The 18,863-nt window shown below is 38.4% G+C and overlaps 1 protein-coding gene across 1 annotated transcript in view; it reads left to right on the top strand.

Moving 5' to 3' along the window:
* The window catches only part of STAG1 (STAG1 cohesin complex component), a 157,939-nt gene that overhangs the window by 65,996 nt on the left and 73,080 nt on the right, over nt 1-18,863 (top strand). Inside the window, exons 7-9 of the mRNA XM_082486841.1 lie at nt 1,025-1,229; nt 4,200-4,351; nt 8,805-8,878. Of these exons, the coding sequence (XP_082342967.1) occupies nt 1,025-1,229; nt 4,200-4,351; nt 8,805-8,878 (431 nt within the window). The remainder of the gene's footprint in view (nt 1-1,024; nt 1,230-4,199; nt 4,352-8,804; nt 8,879-18,863) is intronic.

Here is an 18,863-nt window from a genome sequence, read left to right on the forward strand (position 1 = left end):
ATATAGTTTATGAAGTTTAGGTGAAAGGTTATTTGATTACAGTTCTTCTACGCTTATGTTACTGGCTTTACATGGTTCAGTCTGGGTGATAACACAAGTCCTGGGAGAACAGAAGTGCTTGTTCTTCACAAAAACACAGAACAAATATGTACAAATGGATTTAACTTTGATACTACTGACTTCTTATCTTGGGGGAGAGATTCAGGATGGAGCATTATTGCCTTGATGTTTTGGATAATCTGGAATTGGCAGGTGACCAGGGAGGTTGTATTTAGTCTTTTTCACTGAAGGGGATAAAAGCATTTTCTAATGGGGGGGCATGGACAGGCAGCCTCACTAAAATGCAGTATTGCTTGAAATGAGAATAGTAAGGGCAGACTTGGAGAGGAGTTAAGCTTAAATAAACTCCAGTCTTGCAATAATTTTTGCAAGATGGGGTATATGAAACTGTATGGGGTATATGAATCTGTAGCAAAATTTCCATTACTTCTATCAGAAGGCAGGTTTTACCGCTGGAAAGAGGGTGAGTTTATAAGATTAAAAAAGGGCAGGTTTTACTTTCTGATAAGATCTCAATTGTAAACTTGTGTAAAACAGTTTGTGGGGAGGGACAGCCTGTTGATTAGAATATTAACATGGAGTTGAAGTGGGGATGGAGAATGGCACAAACCTTCAATCACATAAGCCTTTCTGTAGGTTTTAACCTTAAATACTTTGAAATATTCCTTTCTCATACTTTCCCCCACACGCTTCCTAACCCAAGGCACAAGGAAAAGAATTGAGTCTTGATGCATATTTTGGACTATAGAGAGCTTGTCTAGAAAGTTATAATGAAGTCTTTTTAAAAGTGGTTTCATGTCAACAAGCTGTTTTGTTTATTGAAGAATAATATGTTGTTTTTATTTGCCTTTCTCCATTGTCTTGAAGGAAAAAGAAACTTAGACCATGACAGCTACAACAACATTAAAATAAATTAAATGGGGAGATTTTTAATACTTCATATTTTCATTTTCTTGTTCTTCAGGACAGCGGTGATTATCCACTTACCATGCCTGGGCCACAGTGGAAGAAGTTTCGATCCAACTTCTGCGAGTTCATTGGAGTGCTCATTCGACAGTGTCAGTATAGCATCATTTATGATGAATACATGATGGACACGGTGATCTCTCTTCTGACTGGTTTGTCAGATTCCCAGGTCCGGGCTTTCAGGCACACCAGTACATTAGCTGGTAAGTAAGGTAGCGCAGAAAAGAGTTTTTTCAAAGAAATTGCTACTGTTTAGCCACTTTGAGAATTACTCCTAATTTTGATCGAGGTGGAATTTGACCACCACTGAGAACTCTGGAAAGCTTGATCAAATCCAAGTACCATCTATGGCATAACTATAATTAAAATACACCTTTTTGTTTGGAAAGGAGTATGCTGAGGCACTTAGTCTCAGAGATTTCTGTCATATCCAGGGACCTGCAGTGACTCCTGTGAATCAAAAGTGGCATGCTTATGTCTTGTGTTTTATATGTTAGTTGTTCATTTGTTGTATAGAATGTCTTCGTGATTTTGTATTTTAGAGTACAAATTTATTCTAAGTGTGTGTCAAGGAAATTGTATTATCAAAGAATTTCAGTCCACAGAAAAATAAAATCTGTGCTTTCGCTCTTGAGAAGCATTAGTTTGGGGAGCACTGGGCCATAGTAGTAGGTCTTGCTGTCTTTTGCCTCCAGCCACGCTGCACCTTTCAATATGCCTGCCTACATCTAAGGAAAGCACTGGGTATACGATTAGATAGAAATAGACTTTTTTAGAATGGTTTTCGTCAGACCTATATAAGGTGTTTCCCGTAAGATGGTTGAATGGCTCTCTAGATGTAACTTTTTCTCCAATTACAAAGCAATACTAGGGTGACTGGCTTGGATGTAGGTGTCTAAAGCTGGTTATGTCAGGTGATACGTTTCTGCTCATCTCATGTGCTGAAATACAGCTTATTGGAAGATTCTTCTCCCTGGATTGTTCATAGATCGTGCCAAATATTTGAAGCCTTTACCGGAGACATTTGTCATAATCTGAATATTTCTACTGCCAATATTTGTTACTGATTTAGTCTGTCCGCAATCAACCTCCTACAGTTTTGTTCAGGTTTCCAAGTGTAATACCGAATGTCAAACAAATTCAATCAGAATTTGTTTAAAATTTCATCTCTTGCTTTGAATCTAAGAAAGAGGCAGATTTCCAATTATATTGAAAAACTAACTCCAGATTTGATTGGAGTTTGATTTTAAAATTGAAAACCAAACGCTTCAACTAACAGCGACTGAACTCTTTTGGAAACCCATCCTGCTGCATTCTTCACCTTACTCAGTAACAGGATGGTAGAAACATGAATTACACAGGCATAAGCCTCCAGGTTTAGAGTTTATCTCCACAAATTCAGTATTCAAAGGTGCAGAGCTGCAGATAGCCTTCTGGAAATCTGTTTATATTATTTAAACTGAGGTGGAAACTGTATTTCTTTCCAGCTGATACTGTCTTCAATTCCAGGTGATGTTGGTTTGCTTAGGTTGTGGTTAATTGTTTCATAGGAGAGAGATTCTGGAGTGAGGTACGCACTCTGGTCTCTTACATTGGTTGGTTCATCCTTCTGTGGGACGGATGTTTGGAAACTGTGAGAGGTTTGATTGAAAAGACAGGAAACCACACCACAGCACCACAGAGATGTTACCCAAGACCTGTGCTGTGTGGAAGAAATAGTTGACATCAGTAGGAGTGGATTATGTAGCTAGAAACTTCAAGCAAGGATAAATGCTAAAGATAAGGTTCATCACAACTAACTGCAGTTATTTAAGCCACTGCTGGCTTCTTGTGTTAGATAAATGTGTATCTAGCGCTTACATTAGGAATAGGAGCTGCCGAAGATCCCCAGCATTTTCCAGTGATAATACATGCCACTTACTTATTTGTGTGTTTGTTTTAACAAGCTTGAGAGCTTTGTTTTGATTGAGCAAATTTCCTTCAAGCTAGTTTTTGCACATTTAATTATGTTGCTATCCTGCAGAGCAGAGGTCAGGATGATGCCATGGAGCTCAGTTTTGATAAAGTTTCTGAAAATCTACATTTAGAATTTCATTTATTCTTGAAGGAGTGGTTTTGAGGTCTTTTTTTTTTTTTTTCATTTTTCCTCTGTGCTGGCCAATTTGAATCAGAAATGATTCACTATAACAAGAAACTTAAGGCAAGAAGTGCATGTGGGTGCTTCTTGGAGTTACCAGCTTTGAGCGATAGCAAGATAAGACAGTTACTATAAGAGTAGCTTCACTTCTCTGTGTGTATAGCTGCTTTTCTACCTTGAAGACAATGCTGCACATTTAGCCAGAGAGGATGTGATATTTTGTTATGTTATTTTGCAGTTTGTTCAGTATTGTAAAATGTGATACACCATGTAACCACACAGAGCACAAGAATCATAGAATCATAGAATTAGTGAGGTTGGAAGGGACCTTTAAGATCATCAAGTCCAACCGTTAACCTACCCTGATAAAAACACCACCACTTCTAAACCATGTCCCTAAGCACCTCATCTACCCTTTTCTTAAACACCTGAAAGAAAGAACCTTATAAATATTTTTGTAAAAATAAATTATACAGAAAAATAGACATGAACAATATTAGATCCAGTATGTGTGAAAATGCATATAAATGGGCACATAAAGTTCTGATTGTACTTTTATACAGCTATAGGCTTGACTTTAGAGCAATGTCAGACTTACTTTTCAGAGAAACTGTGCTGTGGTCCCTTGTAAATTGAGTAATCCTCAGAAGCTATTGGTTGAGAGTTACCCTTATTGTATAATCTATAATGATACTTTCCAGTAAATAAATGTATATAACTCCACAGTAACTGGCTTCATGGTGTACACTGATCCTGCAGATTCACATACTTGCTCACTGACCTTATGCACTCAGAACTTGCGTAATTGTCTGGAGAAGATGGCAAAGAACATTGCCGTGAGCTCAATGCAGTATATATACTCTCTTTTCTGATCCTCAGATGAGCCAAGTGACCTGGGTATTGCTTGGGTGGGAACTGCCTTTCCAGATGGCTTTGTGTCAAGGTCGTTATTTTCTGCGAATATGGATCTGCTGAGGAAATATTTTTTAGCTCTGACTACAGGTAAAGAGTCATATTCTGTCTTCTGCCTTTGCAGCTATGAAGCTTATGACTGCTCTTGTGAATGTTGCCTTAAACCTGAGCATTCATCAGGATAATACACAGAGGCAGTATGAAGCTGAGAGGAACAAAATGATTGGCAAAAGAGCTAATGAAAGATTGGAGCTGCTGCTTCAGAAAAGAAAAGAGGCAAGTGAAAAGATGGGGGGTTTTTTTGGTTTTGGTTTTGTTTTTTTTCCTGGTTCATGTGCATTCCCTCCAACAGAAAGTCCAGGATGGTTCGTGACTTGAGTACCATAGCGAGAAACAAGAGATTAGTTCTGCACTTGTGTTTGTGTGATCTCAAGCATATTACTTGGGCTACATTTTTTAATCTTGTATTAACACATTCAGTTGAGTTTGTGTGCTGTTCTGCACGCGCAGGATAATTTCGATTCTCAAGCTTGTACGTTATGACAAGGCAGGAAGAAAATTAGTCTCAAGTTGTAAGTAGTAGCTGGTTTGATTATGCAAAAAGATTTTGAAAAAAGGATCACATGTAGTCCCTCACTGCACTGCCCATTTCTCCCTTTGATCGCTGCAATTATTACATAGTGTCTCATTAGTACTTCTTTTTGTAGCTGCTTTCAAGAAACACTGGAGTGGGGGCTATAGCACCTGGTCTCAGGGAGAAGAAGCTAGGGAGACATTAAAGTCGCTTTTAGTAAGTACCAGTCTGGCATTAGGTGAGCAAAACCATTAGAAGGTTGCTGTAATCATCCCTAAATAAAGTATTTATCCCAGGAAATTCCGTTTTAGAGTTGTACTTAAAAGAAATTTAAAGATAACAAGCAGAAAATGAATACATATACACGCAAACAGCCATAATCTGTAAAGATGCCATGTAAAACTCATAAGATGGATTGAAGTATATATGAATTAGATTTAAATTTATTATTTTTAATGTATTAGTTTTGAATATATTTCCCGCACCACTGTTTTACTCCATGGCAAATTAAGGATGTCTGGGTGCTTTACCTGTATGCACCTTGGATTCTTTTAGGTATAACTTTGACACAAAATTGCTTGACTTTATAGTCTTTGTCTGGGGATAATTACAGTTATGTATTTTTATTTTTATTTTACCCCTATGATCCGTAGCACAATTTTATTTGGCTTTCATAATTCTTAAAAATCATGCATTAAGGTACAAAGCAAGAACAATCTCTCCTGCCCAAACTACAAGAGAAACATTTTAAATTAAATATTAAATTCAATGTCAGCCTTAAAGCATTTTAAAAAGCAGAGTTGGTTTCTTAAAATATCTGGAGCACAGTTTCTAGTCCACATTTGTTGATTGTTACTTTCAATCTCCAGAGAAGGACAAAGTCATTAATTACACTGATTAACTCGGTTTAGTATCTCTGTGTCTACGGACATCCTCTATACCCGTTCCTTCGGCTGTTCTTTTAAATGGAGTTTGGAGATGCAGTATATAATTGCTCTGGGGAGGCTTGGAAGCAAGGCTGCCCAGGCTAGCACGGGGCTGTGAAACCCTCAAAGAAAAGTGAGCATTTGGCAAACCTTAACTTTTACTATGTCTGTTCAGTCTCTCTCATATCACTACTCACTAAAACTAATCAAAATGTTGCATAGGAGTAAGCCAGAGAGGAGCGGTGCTGTTTGAATATGTCCTCAGATACAGGGTGTGAAGCATAGTAGAGGAGAAGAGATTTATTAGGATTAGATGGCATAATGGCTCTGTGTGAGAATTCCTAACATAATGCTGTATGTTTCCCATATTTAAATATGCTGAATTTATAATAGTATTCTGTGCTGGCACTTTCTTAGTTGATTCTTTTGATGTAGTGCCATCGTAATAAACCCTCATAGGCACACACACGGGCATGCGTTTATCTTGGTGAAGTTCTATAGGGACTGTTTGCAAGCTAACTGTGGCAAATTAATCTGAAGTAGAAGAGATGGAACTCACTCTCTGAAGTGTTTCATTCTCGTGTCATCTTCTACATACCTAATGTGAGAGCAGTGCATGAAGTTCTATTCTTGTCAATCAGATTTTCAGCTGACCCGGATGATTGATGTAACAATCTGCCACAAAATAGAGGAAGTTGTATTTTAGTTGCTGCCGGTAGTAATTGAAATTTTGTGTTTGTCATACATGGCTTTTTGAGCTTCTCAAAATGCTTGCTGAGTCAAGAAGAGAATGTTTCCCTTATTTTTACTTAGGTTTAAAGGGGGAGTGTTACATCACTTTTGCATTGGTAAAAGCAGGAATCCCAAGACACAAACGCTCTCTCAAGATGCCTGAAGTTAAGCACCAAAATTCAAGTACATGGTCTACAAAAGCTCAAAGTGTAAAAAAGCAATTAAACTTTTGGAGAAAATCATATTTTTCAAAGAATTGTTAATTCATCACTGAAACTAGGATACATTTCAGAATTGCATCTTTTAAATGTTAGCACACAAAAGTAAAAGGGATCTCGCACACAAAAGTAAAAGGGATCTCAAATGGACCTACTGAATCTCTGATTCTCCTTCTACATTGGCTCTGTCCCAGCACATGGATCCCTGTATCAGTTATGTAGCTGATGACTTACCATGTTTATAGCAAGCTGTAAATTCCCTGTCGAAAAAGCAGAAGAGGGAGGAAGCCATCAACACTGTCCCCTCGCCTGCGCCACTTAGTCTTGTATGGTGCTGCTCAACTTCTTATTCAAAGAAATGTCACAGTATGCTTTTCTTCAGTATCTTAACCTTCTCGGGCCTCGGTTCACTCTCTCCAACCTCTCTTGTGTGGTGTATTTTTATATTAACAATTCATACCCAAAGTTCTGCAGGAGCTTCCCCTTTCCCTTTCAGGGCCTCATTAGTTTTTCATGCAGCCTCCTGAGGCTACTTGGTTCATTCCCACCCTCGTTTTGCTCTGCAGTCTGTGCTAGGTTGTCTCTAGCCCCATGTTTGTGGGGACATTTGCCTGCCTGTAGCCTGTGAAGTCAACCAAGTGAGAAGTGACGAGAAATTCATGCTCCCTTTGGGGTTCTATATTGAACAGGCGTTTAGTCCGCGCATATTTGGGTTGAGCTGATGCTCAAAAGAGTGCTTCTCCCAGAAGGCGTGTCTAAATATGCTTGTTTTGTGTACCAGCCCTTTGGTATATGCAGAACTGGTGTGCACCCAACTTTTCCCTTTGTATATAATGCCTTTTACTATTAAATTAATTTATTTGACAGGTGTTTGACAAATTAGTCAAGAACTCTCAATGCCCTGGTTTCCCCATATGCAAAATGGAGACAGCACCTCCTTACATTTTAGTGAAATGGGAGACTTCATTTACTGAATTTTGCAAGCTACTTTAGATCTTATCTGAAAGATACTGTAGAAATGTTTACAAACATGGCTTGAAAAATATAAACCCCGAGGTGAAAGTGTTTATGAGCTCGTGCTATGCAGGAAGTCAAAACAGCTGATCATAATTCTGCCTCTGGCTTTAAGGTGTTTTGTCTGCTAAATATATAGATCCATAATTCTACAGGTTTTATTATTTTATGCATATGTGCACTCCGTACTAGCAAGGCTCTATTGTGGTTTTCATAATGAAAATGTAGAAAAATTTACATTTACACATGTTGTGGTATTCTGCTTTGATATTAAGAAACACCTTGATGGAAGAATGATGCCTTTGAGCGTAGCAGTCATGCTGCTCCAAGAGCTGATTGTATAAAATTGGCATCATCTTATTTAACAAAGCTGCATTTTGGTGTAATTGAGTCAAACTTACGTAGTTTAGTACAAAAGCTGATTGTATGAAAATACTTTAATTGATTCCAAGATGTGCCTTTAGGATGTGTTAACAGATTCATTGACACAAAGTAAGCTGTCCATAGCACTTACAAAATGTGCTCACGTTATGCAGGAAATATTAAGTTTTTGGGTTTTTTTAAAATCTTATTTATAAAACCACGCTCATAACACATTTTTCATTTGGGTTTGTTTTTTGTTTGGCTTTGGGGTTGGGGTTTTTGTTTTTGGTTTTTTTTTTGCAATCTAAGGCCTGGATGTCAGGTGTGCTCCAATGTTAAGCCCTTGCGCTCTGATTCTGGAAAGCTTCCTGGTGCAGAAACTCAGTTATCATGGGCACGGAAATTAAAGCAGCTTTCACGTGTGCTTGAGGATGAGAACATCTTTAAGTACTTTCCTTAAACGGGACGTTGACTTTTTCAGAGGGGGTTCCTGATCTGTAACCAGCTTCATTTCCGCAGCTGTAGTTCACTCACAGTTCTATCTGTTTAGCTATGACTAGAGGACTGCTGGCGTTACTGAACATATAGTCTCTACTTGTCTAAATTTCAATAGTAAAAAAATGGTGATGACCACTTCAAAGGACTAATTTGAAACTAAATTAATTGATGTTTGTAGAGTATGTTAACTTTCTTCCATTAAGGCATTGCATATATATATATTTGTATAGATGTATGTATATGCACACAATATAGGCATGCGCTGGAAAAGTAGAAAATGGTGAAACTACTAATACCTTTAATTAAGTGCTCTTCCATGGTCTTCTAATGTTTCCCAATAAGGAATTGTAGAATATCCAATTATAATAAGTAGTCATCTTTTATTTTTGTTTTGTTTTTTGCAGCTACAAGAAAACCAAGATGAAATTGAAAATATGATGAACTCTATATTTAAGGGTATATTTGTTCATAGATACCGGTAAGAAAATGCATGCTGCAGTAGGCTTTGCTAACAAAGTATAATCATAAATAATGTCAAGGGCAGTTTCTTTGTTGATTCTTCTTCTGATGTAATATTCTAGGTGCCACAAAAGCAGTATCAAAACCAGTGAAGTTGTGGAAGAAAATCTAAGTGTAACCCCTATTAATTACACAGTAGAGCCATCCACACAACTTTTATTTTAATTCAGTAAAACAATTTTAAAGGAGTTGTGGGAGACACGGAATTTGAATTTTTGTCTTTTAAAAAGAAGTTTTCCAAAGTGGAAGCACAAACATGGCATATTTTAAGAATAATCAAATGATCACTGCATAGCATAAGAGGGCAGTTGTGGTTGTTGGGTACCTCTACTCTGCATTTCCTTTTGTTTGTCTTAAGTGTGCGTAAACAGTAAATTTCTGATCTTTCCACCATGTATTCTCTAACCACAACTTCAATTTATTTTAGGCTTTTTCCTCCTTAAATTACATAAGGGCAATCAAAAGCCTTCATTCCAGTTAACATGCATATTTTTTAAATTGTTTTGTAAATTATTGCGGTGTTAGCGCATCACAAAGGGGGTTTTTATTAGTTAATATACTATTATATTAGTTAATATGTCTTGTGAATACAAAGCAGGTTATATATATTCATGTGCGTGTGTGACTATGCACATGCGTGCACTTCTGTTTACTTTAGAATCGTACAAACCAGTAGATTTGGACTGGTGCATGCTATTTTGGAATATGGTTTATCAGAGAGCAGCAGTCTTTTAAAATAGATTTAGGGTTGTTTTGCATCACAAGATACCTCAGAGCATCTGCAGCATCTTGATGAAATCAGGTCTTTAAATGTTAATTGACATATCGAAGTAAAAAGATAAAATTCCAGGATACTAAACTATGCAATTAACCTTTCAGATTTAAGTTCCGGTTTAAAACTTTACCATTTATGAAATCTTTTAGACAAATGGCAGAAAAAAAGAAAGGGTGTATGAGAAACGGGTTAGAAGGTGAAGAGGAACCCATAGTTCAGGTGGGCAGAGGGGTCATTGTAATTACGGAGAAAAGCATACAGGGGATCTGGAAGAGGACTGTGCTAATATGTGAGTGTGAACAACATAGTGGAGTTGGAGTGTGTATCTTCAGTACCCAAGCGTGATACTTGAAAGAAAGCAGTACTGGGAGCATCTCTTCAAGGAGATCAGAGGTAGCAGAAAACGTGGTCTCTTAAAAAGTCAGGGGATCTAAGTCTAGTGATTTCTTGTAACAGAACCTCTTTTTCTGCACACGTATGTCACACTTCTCTTTTTCTTCGGACCTAGTATTCTTATTCTGTCCCACACACCTGTGAGACAACTTCATTTGCTATACATTTGTTTCTTCCCTCCTGAGGAAGTCATGAAGGAGGGATGGGAACTGAGAGGGTTTGAAAGGCCTGAGAGGCAATGGAATTGGCCGGTAAGCCTGGAGCTGTGTGGCAACAGAAGGATGGGTGTACAGAGTCAACAGGTAGATTAGGATTAGCTCAGTACAGCACTGACACTATTTTGTTATGAAAGCAGCTTTTATGGTGTTTAGGTAATAAAGTTAAAGAAATTAAATGCAAAGAATTTTTCCATTTTTACTCCTTCAGAATTTAGTGTATTATATCAAACAAAGAAGTCACTTTAAAGTATTTTCTTGGCAGCTCATGCTCTTGTATGGGCCTGGAAAAATTCTCTACCTTCTGATGGTCTGCATGCTGTTCCTTTTGGGGTTTTTGTTTTGTTTTTTTTTTTTTTTTTTTCTTTCTTTTTAAATCCTCCTTTTGTAAACCGGGTTTCTTTTCATGCCTCCTGCCACCGTGAGTAAAGGCCTGATTTTGCTGATATTGCTGTAACAAAGGAGAGGCCAAATAAATAAACTCTGCTTGTCGGTGCCCTGAAAAAAAGATGCCCAGGATGACACCATTAGACCACTGAAGAATTTGCTGAAATCGGTCAAGTGGTGGTGTGCTCTGAGCAGTGTGGATGGCACCACTTCTGGCCCAGTTTAGAGAGGGTCAGAAGAAGTAACTGCTTCCAAGTCTGTCCCCAAGAACCACTTTTGTGAGGAGTCATCATCTCTCTCTGGCCTCCTTAACTTATGTGAAGCTCCTAAGAGAGTCTATTACTGCATATACCTGAATATGAGTAATCTGTAGACAACAGAGAACATAGATTGAAATTTCTGCAGCCACATCTGTGCAAGAACGTAGAGGGGAAAAAATGGCTGTATTAAAAACAGCTAATTGAAAAGAAAACGAGGGGAGAAAAAAGGAAAGTATTTCAAATTTTTGTCTGCTTCTATAATAGTTCTTAAGCATTCATTCTCTCAAATAGTTTAAATGATTTATAAACTTGACATCATTTTACAGTCCTTAGCCCATGTGCAAATGGTAATGATTTCAGAAGAACGTTATCTTAATTATTCCCAGAGAAGAAATCCCTTTCCATAATATGATTCAGACTCTGCCACAGTGATTCATGCTTAGTGACCTTTGTATCTTAAATAGCAAGTCCTTGATCTGAGCAAAAAGCCCCCCCAAACTGTTTTATTCAGAATGTAGCTGTCTTCCTACTCATAAGATAGTGTTGCAGCAAGGTTGCATCTTCTTTCTGTAGATTAGGTTAGAATTCATTGGAAGATTTCAAAGTTCACTTCTAACATTAAAAAAAAAAAAAAAAAAGAAAAAAGATTTGTAGAAATGGCTAAACAATTTTCTAGGTGTAATGTTAGTGTAGTGTTAACAGCAGATTTGGTTAAAAATTGAGATATTCTTAATAAGCAGGCAGGAGATGTATCTACCTCATTGCATATTTCCTTATCTCTTTCCTGAATCACTTTTTTTTACTATTTTTTCATTGCTTTATGACATATATGGTTGTCTGATTATTTTTTTTATCATCTCTAAAACTGAGAGCATCAAAGAGGAGACGTAAGGGCAAATTCAGTTAGGTTCAAGTTGCTGAGCTCATGTTGGTGAGCATAAAACCAGCGGAGATGATGACTGTGGTAAACAGGACTACAGGGCTGTGAGGGTAGTCAAACTCTGGAACAGGTTGTCCAGGGAGGCTGTAGAATATCTGGCCTTGGAAATACTCAAAAATTGCTTGTACAAGGCATGTGTAAGGGCTTGGATATGGAGATGTTCAGAGGTCCTAGTCTCATAATAACCAGTTTTGTGTCCGTATGAGTCTAATAGCTTCGGTATGTAGTATATAGTAATAAGATACTATATACAGGTAGGTCAGGGATCTTAAAAGTAACATTTTTTTTCTCTGGAGTTAAGCTGAAAACGTCTTGCAGGGTACATGTATATTAAAAAAAAAAAAACAAAAAACAACAACAACAAAAAAAAAACACAAAAAAAGGAGGGGAGGCCTGTTTCTTCATTTTCCTCTGAGGAGAGGCTGAAAGAGTTGGGGCTGTTCAGCCTGGAGAAGAGAAGCTCTGGGGAGATCTTATTGCGGCCTTCCAGTCCCTAAAGGGGGCCTACAGGAGAGCTGGGGAAGGATGTTTTACTAGGGCATGTAGCAATAGGATGAGGGGGAGTGGCTTTAAATTAGAAGAAGGCAGGTTTAGATCGAACATTAGGAAGAAGTTTTTCACTGTGAGGGTGGTGAGGCACTGGCACAGGTTGCCCAGAGGGGTTGTTGAGGCTCCATCCCTGGAGGTGTTCAAGGCCAGGCTGGACGTGGCCTTGGGCAACCTGGGCTGGTGGGAGGTGTCCCTGCCTATGGCAGGGGGGTTGGAACTCGATGATCTTCAAGGTCCTTTCCAACTTAAACCATTCTATGATTTCAGTTGTATCTGCATATCAGAGATTACTTTGATACTGAGGTTATTGCCACATAGCTTCTCAGATGTTAAAAGTATTCATCACAAATATTCAAGCTCATCATTCTCAACAGTTATCTCACATGCCAAAATTTTGGTTTTGCTATTTCCCTGCTTTTGACTTAGTAATGTGTGTCCATTGCCCTTTAGGAGGGTAAGATTCAGAGAATTCTTATTTGAGTCCTACTTTGTAATATCTTTCCGTTTTGAATGCTTAAAGAGTCATTCCTCTGGATGTGAATGTCCAGCAAAACAGATCTGTTAGTTTTAATTTCTGACAGACCTGAATGGGAATCCTCAGACTGATGGGCACAATGGTTTTGTGAATTTATGCAATGCAATGCGATGAGCCTGTCCCAAGATATTATTTTGGCAGTACTGATAATTAAAGTAAAACTTGCCAAATGTAAATGGCATCTTTACAAAGAAGATGCTTCTGTCTCCTTCCAAGGTGCTTCTTTCCCTCCTACTGGGTCAATGGAATGATGATGGCAAGTTGCATCTGAGTTCCACTCTAGGAAACAAGTGTTGCATGAAAAAAAAGGAGGGGATGTTAGATGGAAGTCTGTTGGGGAAGCAGCTAGGAGACCGAGAGGTGCAAAAACCAGTCAGCACATAAAACCATAGAAGAATCCTTTTCCCTCCCCCTAAAGACATTATTCTAAGGAGGTGAAACACATCTTAGGTGACAAGAAAATGCATTATGTTCTTATGTATGTTGAAAAAACAAATAGAAATTAACTAGACCATTTGTTACTTAAAGGGATAAGAAGAGAGAAAGGCAAAAAGTTAGAGCTTGGTACTTAAATGGGTTTGTCCTTAATATTATGTTTAAAACCACCCACTCCTCCCTTTCCTACAAAGCCATGTATCATACTTCATATAAGCAAAGGTGTTAGTATGGTATGTCTTTGAGAAACACTGGTTTTAGAGATACTTAGAGCTACATCTTGAAATTCAAGTCATGCCTTCAAATAATACAATTCCTTGGTCTGGCAAGAACATTGGATAATCGGCTTAGTAACATATTATTGAAATAGCTATTTAAGTAGCACTCTGGGTAGAATTACTTGGAAATGGGAGTGCTGCTTGCCAACCCTTCCCAGGAGTGGGGTATGTAGAGAAGAGAGCATTCACCAGAATTTTTGAAAGTGGGCTCTGCACACTTAATTTCTTACCCTTCTTCTCTTATGAGCTCCTAATTCAGCTTTAGAGATGAGACAGCGATAGAAAGAAGTAGAAAAGACATTATGTTCAGTTCATCTTCCAAGCATTTAGAAACTGTTGAGGAGCCCAAGAGACAAAGGCATAATTTGGTCCAATTGGCAATGGCATATTATTGTAGAGCTGTACCACTTCATGTCCCTTGGCTGGGAATTTGAGATTCCGTCTCAAAGAACACCAGAGGCAGGTGAGTGATCCTCATTTCTGTCTTTGTCAGAAAGTTTTCTCATAGACAAACTCTTATCGCAACCCATTGACTGAAACATCTTTTTTTTTCCCCTGTTCGTATCCAATTTGCATGTTGAGTCATACCATGTTCTTCTGAAGGTTATCTCTAGGTCCCTATGTCTTAAGAGCGACATGTGAGAAGCAGCAACTCCAGTGTCTGTATTAGGCAAGCAGAGGTGCAATAAGAGTGTAGTCAGGCATCCTTCCAAGAAGTCTTGAAGCAATTACTGTTCTGCTAGTCATCTCCATCTTTTGCCTTGGTGTTTTCCCTCCACACTGCTAATGCTTTAAGGTTTTAAGCATCTGTGTCAGCACAGATCAGCCAGGTTACTTTAAATTGTTTTCAGTTTTGGTCTTGGTTCACCTAAATGAGTTTGTGATCAGAGTGAGAGAACCCAGGAGCTGCAAGTGGCAACGCCTCCTGCAAGACCCTCAGGAGCATACTGGTCTCCATCTGACATATCCCAAGTATCCAGTATAGACTATGTTTCAGGGTCCTAAATACTTTTGGCCTTAATCAAAATACTTCAGTGTAATTTAGCATGAAATATATGCTAAAGTGCTACTTTTGATGATTGTTTCTGTGAAACAGTCAACTAGTACAACCTATTTCCTGAGACTGTTTGTTGCAGTTTGTCCCGAGTTTTGTGGGCCTGCCTGGTCAACGCAAAATTGTAGAAGGAACCAGTGAATTTCTTACCTGATCCCCTTTTGTCAAATCTCCTTATGAAGCTGCATCGTGTCGGGCCTCTTTACTAATTGTAGGAAGGTAGGTTGTGAATTTTGCTGTGAATGGTTTGCTGTTTCCCATCCACTGCGTAGACATTTCTTTGCAGTTCGTGCTGAAAAGAAGGTTAAATATATTTTATGTCTAATATTTTTAGATCCAGCATTAGTTCTGGTTTCTGTGCTGGAATAGATTATGTTCTTTTCTAGAAGCATTTGGCAAGTAATACAATACATCACTAATTTATAATTATGATAATGAACAATCCATTAATTATTCCAAAAGTACTGCCAATGCTGGTATGATCAGTATTAGTGCCATCCACAAATAGTGTATGTTTTCAAAAAACTAAATTCATAGTGACTATGACAAGAAGCTAAAATATATTTGTGTGTGAAAAATTATAAGTATTATAGTTTAATAACAAGCAATTGATCACATGCATAGCATAGGTATAAAGGCTTTTTGGCTGTATCGCATTTGATACAGCATCGTGTGGGCATGGAATCAGTGTTGGTGATTCCTGCAAAAAGACAGATGATTATTACTGATAATACAGTTACCTGGAAGATGGCAGTGAAGTGGTAAACTGGTGTCTTACAAATTCTCTTGCCTGTCCAGCAACTTGAGTCTGTTTGCTAGTCTCACATGCCTTATGCGTGATTCTTTCCCATTTTCAATTATACTGAAGAGGTTTAATTTTTATTATACTAAATCTTGTAATTAGTTGAACAGCATTTTTCTTTTTTTTTATTTGTATTTTTTAATTATAAATAGGAGCTTGGAGGGAGTGTTTGTCCATAGTGCCTAGGGATCCCTGAGAAGCTTTTGAATCAAGAATCAGTTTTTCACTGTCTGCCTAGGGAAGCTTGAATGCATTCTTAGAGAAAAGATAAATTTTCCTGATTTTTGGCTGGCTGTGCTGCATGATTAAATAGCTGTTAACACTTGGGTTCTTTTGGGGATTGGCATTAAATCCTTCCAAAATGTTTCACAGTTAGTAAATTTATAAGGTGGTGAAATAACCTACTTGGAAGTGAAGACTCAGGCTGTCGTCTCCTGGTGGAAATGTCTTCATGGCTACTTTGTGTTGCTGCATATGTGACTCCCCTTTTTTCCTGATTCATACTTACCCGTCTTTTAGATTGTTCATCAATTCTTGCATTCTGATTTCTTCCACCTATATTTTGTTTTTTAAATAGTTAAAAAATAATTCCATGAAAGAGAATAGGTAATCTAGTTTAGTGTGAAGTAATAGACAATTAGACATATATATGAGAATATATTCATAGTTTTAATTAAAACTTGTCTTTATTGTGACTGCATTCCCCTTAATGAATGCAGTTTTTATAGTGCAAATTCTTGAATGTAATATTTTAGCACATTCATCCTTACAGTATCTAAAACCTGTTTGAGAAATCCCTTGTAGGAACAGATTATTTAATGCCTTACTCTGCTTGTAATGCAGCTTGTCTACAATTATCTTGGTTTTGAGGTTATAGAGTCTTCAGTGAGTTTGACAGACCAGTTTTAAAGATTCTGTTTGGAAGTTGATATAATCAGTGTGTTTCACATAGGCAGAGAGTACCGCTTTCTCCTTATAATTTGAAATTGAATAAGAAAACCAGAGACTTGACTATAGAAGTGTCACATCTAGGCATGTCTGATACTGCAGTTGCTTGCTGCATTCATGTAGGAACTGTGTTTTTCACCTTGGTATCTGGAAGGTCATACACAGTAGTATGGCATCTATTGAGGTGGACCAGTTTGAAGGTTGGAAGTACATAGGCTCTGTTATACTATTTTGTGCGTATGAACCGATGCATTAAGTACCTTTAGCATAAGATAGAGTGCATTTTATTTATATTTTGTAAAATTGAAGACTTTAGGAAACATACAGTTTCTCTTATTTTGCAATTATTCTCGTGCTTGAAGCTTGAAATTTGAGTTTTGTTTTTTTTTTTTTTCATAAATTAGATTTCATTTTTGGGTTCTGTTGGTGCTGTTTTAGAATTAAAATTGATGTTTATAACTCAAAAAAATTTTTTTCATAAATATACAGAACAAAAGTCTCAATTATAAGCAAGGCCGGTGTTTGGAAAGCACCAGACATTCCCTTCTTCTGTACAGTGGCTCTTTATGTTCCTTTCTTATTACAGCTGAAATTTTGAACTGTGAAGCAGTGCCAGCTGGAGTGGCACAAGTGATTTCTCATAGTAACAGATGTCTCGGAGATGAAATTACTAAAGGGCCAGATGGCCCCAATCCCTTTTCCCGTTGTTTAGCCGTCGTTCATTATTAGTAAATAAGCTATGCTCTATGTTAGTCAGGCAGGAAAGTGCCAATCAGATTGAAATAATTTCCATCCCTGATCTCTTTAGATGATCTCTCCAGACAGTTTCCTGCTGCCCCTCCTCAAGAAGCAGCTGATAAGTCTGCCTGAGATATGTCTTTGCCTCTTCCATCACTTGCCACAGTCAGAATGTAGAAAAAGGCAAGAAAACTGGAATAAACCAATGTTGAAATGTAAACGTTCTCCTGGGTTTTGTTACAGGGGCTTTCATGCAGTGCATGAAACAAGATCTGTTTACATACCAAATTCCATTTGCCCCTCTGGCAGGCTCCTTTGGTTAAACCAAATAACTTTTTCCACCTTGCAATTGTTCTACACCTCTAGCTGGAGAGAGTCAAGCCTGCTAAGCAAATGTCAGTGACAATGTTTCAGAAATGATTGTCTAGAATTTTGTGGCTTGGATTCATAATCATAGAGTTATAGAATCATTTAGGTTGGAAAAGACTCTTAAGACCATTGAGTCCAACCGTTAACCTAGTACTGCCCAGTCCACCGCTAAACCACGTCCCTAAGCACCACATCTACATATCTTTTAAATACCTCCAGGGATTGCAACTCCACCACTTCCCTGGGCAGCCTGTTCCACTGTTTGATAAACTTTTCATTGAAGAAATGTTTCCTAATATCCAATCTAAACCTCCCCTGGTGCAACTTCAGGCCGTTTCCTCTTATCCTATTGCTCATTACTTGGGAGAAGAGACCGACTCCTGTCTCACTACACCCTCCTTTCAGGTAGTTGTAGAGAGAATAAGGTCTCCCCTCAGCCTCTTTTTCTCCAGGCTGAACAACCCCAGTTCCCTCAGCCGCTCCTCACCAGACTTGAGCTCCAGACCCCTCACCAGCTTCATTGCCCTTCTCTGGGCGCGCTCCAGCACCTCAGTGTCTTTCTTGTAGTGAGGAGCCCAAAACTGAACAGAGTATTGGAAGTGGGGCCTCACCAGTGCCAAGTACAGGGGGACGATCACTTCCCTAGTCCTGCTGGCCACACTGTTCCTGATATAAGCCAGGATGCTGTTAGCCACCTTGGCACATTGCTGGCTTGATATTCAGCTAGCTGTTGACCTACACCCCCAGGTCCTTTTCCATCAGGTAGCTTTCCAGCCACTCTTCCCCAAGCCTGGCGCTCTGCGTGGAGTTGCTGTGACCCAAGTGCAGGACCTGGCACTTGGCCTTGTTGAACCTCATACCAATGTCTGAGGCCCATACATCCAGCCTCTCCAGATCCCTCTGTAGAACCTTCCTACCTTCAAGCAGATCAACACTCCCACCCAACTTGGTGTCCTCTGCAAACTTACTGAGGGTGCACTCAATCCCCTCGTGCACGTCGTTGATAAAAATACTAAAGAGAACCAGCCCCAATACCAATCCTTGGGGAAACACCACCTGTGACTGGCCGCCAACTGGGTTTAACTCCATTCACCACAACTCTTTGGGCTTGGCCGTCCAGCTGTTTCTTTTTACCTGGTTAAATTCTGTTTGAAAAGAGGGAGGTGAAAGATGGAATAATAAACTAAAAAACAAACTAGGGTGAGAATTTTTTGCGATAATGCAAATATCATATATGAATGTAGAAATACTGAAATTATTAGATAG

This window comes from Vanellus vanellus (assembly GCF_965231255.1).
Source record: "Vanellus vanellus genome assembly, chromosome: 8".
Taxonomy (NCBI): Eukaryota; Metazoa; Chordata; class Aves; order Charadriiformes; family Charadriidae; genus Vanellus; species Vanellus vanellus.